At 37.5% G+C, this 2,216-nt stretch overlaps 1 protein-coding gene across 1 annotated transcript; it reads left to right on the top strand.

Moving 5' to 3' along the window:
• The first annotated feature begins 353 nt into the window (after positions 1–353).
• LOC116183031 lies at positions 354–1,748 on the top strand. Its single transcript, XM_031503629.1, has one exon. It carries the CDS (start codon positions 354–356, stop codon positions 1,746–1,748), a length of 1,395 nt encoding a protein of 464 aa, XP_031359489.1.
• The last annotated feature ends 468 nt before the right edge of the window (positions 1,749–2,216 follow it).

The raw sequence follows: 2,216 nt of genomic DNA, 5'->3' as shown, positions 1-2,216 counted from the left end.
AAGGCAACATCTTGGATTTTATTAGCCAATTTATGCAAGAACGATATTTCACTATAAAAATAGGTAACAGCTTATCAAAACAGTTCACCCAGGAAAATGGTGTTCCGCAAGGGTCTGTACTGAGTGTAACACTCTTTCTCTTAGCAATAAATGACGTCGTAGAATCTGTAAACAGCCCAGTAAAAATTCAACTATATGCAGACGACATTATAATATATTGCAAAGGAACAAAACTCGTAGACATAACATCACAGCTGCAAAACACAATAACTAACTTAACACAATGGACAGAGAACTCGGGCTTTAAATTCTCACCTCAAAAAACAAAAGCAATTTGCTTCACTAGACGAAAAATGACCTGCACACCTCTTTTAATTTTAAACGGACAACCTATTGCTTATCAAAATTGTATAAAATATTTGGGGTTGATCTTCGACTCTCAACTCTCTTGGATACCACACCTAAACCAACTCAAAAAGGACTGCAAACAACGACTCAATCTACTCAAATCATTATCAAATTACGAATGGGGCGCTGACAAGAACACATTAAAACTACTCTACAAAACATTAATCCTGTCCAAAATAGACTACGGCAGCATAATATACGGAGCTGCAAACAAAAATATTTTAAAAACCATTGATGCAATTCACCACGCAGGTCTTCGTTTCGCTATCGGAGCTTTCCGTACCAGCCCAACTATTAGCATACTATGCGAAGCTGGAGAGCCCACCCTAGAACTACGAAGGGAAAAAATCGTAAGCAACTATGCAATAGCTTGTATATCCAATAATAATCACATAAACTCTACACTTTTCACCACACAGGCCTTAAACACCCAACCACACCACCCACGAATCATACCACTCAACATAAGGGCACAAAAAATCCTTTCCTCCCTGAACAAACCTTTACCTATCCCAACCTATAAGTATCCTTCCGTCACTCCTTTCTGGTTAACTAAATCCCCTAGTACCCACCTCGATCTATCAGTCTATATAAAAACAGAAACCAACCCAAAATTTTATACCAACAAACTAAATGAAATAATTAATGACAAGTTTCTAAACCACGAACTCATATACACGGAAGGTTCGGTCAAAAATCACAAAACTGGATGTGCTTTCATACACAAAGACTATAATGAAATGTACCGCCTAGCGGAAGACACTTCAAATTACACAGCCGAAGCGGTAGCTATAATAAAAGCCCTAAAGTACATAAAACAAAGTGAAAATAAACAGTATGTGATTCTCTCCGACTCGACAAGTGTACTGAAGTCCATAAAAAACTGTTTATCGCCAAACCCCCTAATTAAACAATTCTCCGACTTAAATAAGGATGTACACAACAACGGCAAGACTGTGGACTACATCTGGACCCCATCACACATAGGTATCGCAGGAAACGAAGCCGCAGATAAGTTAGCCAAAGAAGCGACTGAAAAACCAAATATCGACGAAAAAGTGCTCACAACCTACGACCTCAAAAAAAGTATCCACAAAAACCTTAGACAAAAATGGGAAATCCAATGGAAAGTTTTCGACCCACTGACGAACAAACTACGATCAATTAGAGCCACTACATTCTTCGATGGCGGTTACCATAAATTGACACGAAGAAAAGACCAGGTGGACATCACAAGGCTGAGAATTGGACATACCCGAGTTACCCACGGCCACCTAATGAGGAAAGAGCCACCAAAAATGTGTGAACAATGCCAAGCCCCCATAATAAAAATCACCTAATAACCGAGTGCAATGCTTTTGAAAACGAACGAAGGAATTGTAACATTACGAACGATCAGACGACCAACCTAACAACAAATACCATATAGCAAACATAATTAGATTTATCAAACTAACGAAACTAGAAATATAACATACTGTGTCAACATGTATCACACGGCGCTAATGACCACGTAGTTGAAGGGTCTTAATTTCAAATAATAAAAAAAACTTACCTTGTAAGATCTTTCCGATTTTGTCAAATTTCTACTTTAAATGAGAGTGCGAAAAGGTATGAGCACATCAAATCCAAAATTAGTTATTTAAAGTTTCACGAAATTTACTGTGTACGTTCTTTAGCTGTTTTATTTTCTCTCGCATGGTGCGCGCCTGAATAATTTAGAATCTTACATTTTTTCGTTTTTTTTGGCAAAGAATCTGAGATGTCAAAAACTAAACTTTTATAGTTATGTTAAAAAATCACCCCCA

The sequence above is a fragment of the Photinus pyralis genome, unplaced genomic scaffold (genome assembly GCF_008802855.1).
Source record: "Photinus pyralis isolate 1611_PpyrPB1 unplaced genomic scaffold, Ppyr1.3 Ppyr1.4_unclustered_Scaffold99, whole genome shotgun sequence".
NCBI classification, from domain to species: Eukaryota; Metazoa; Arthropoda; class Insecta; order Coleoptera; family Lampyridae; genus Photinus; species Photinus pyralis.
This window is presented reverse-complemented; position numbering and strand designations above follow the sequence as displayed.

Excerpts from the sequence above, each read along its gene's own strand:
- LOC116183031 (XM_031503629.1), top strand. The coding sequence starts at position 354 with ATGACCTGCACACCTCTTTTAATTTTAAACGGACAACCTATTGCTTAT.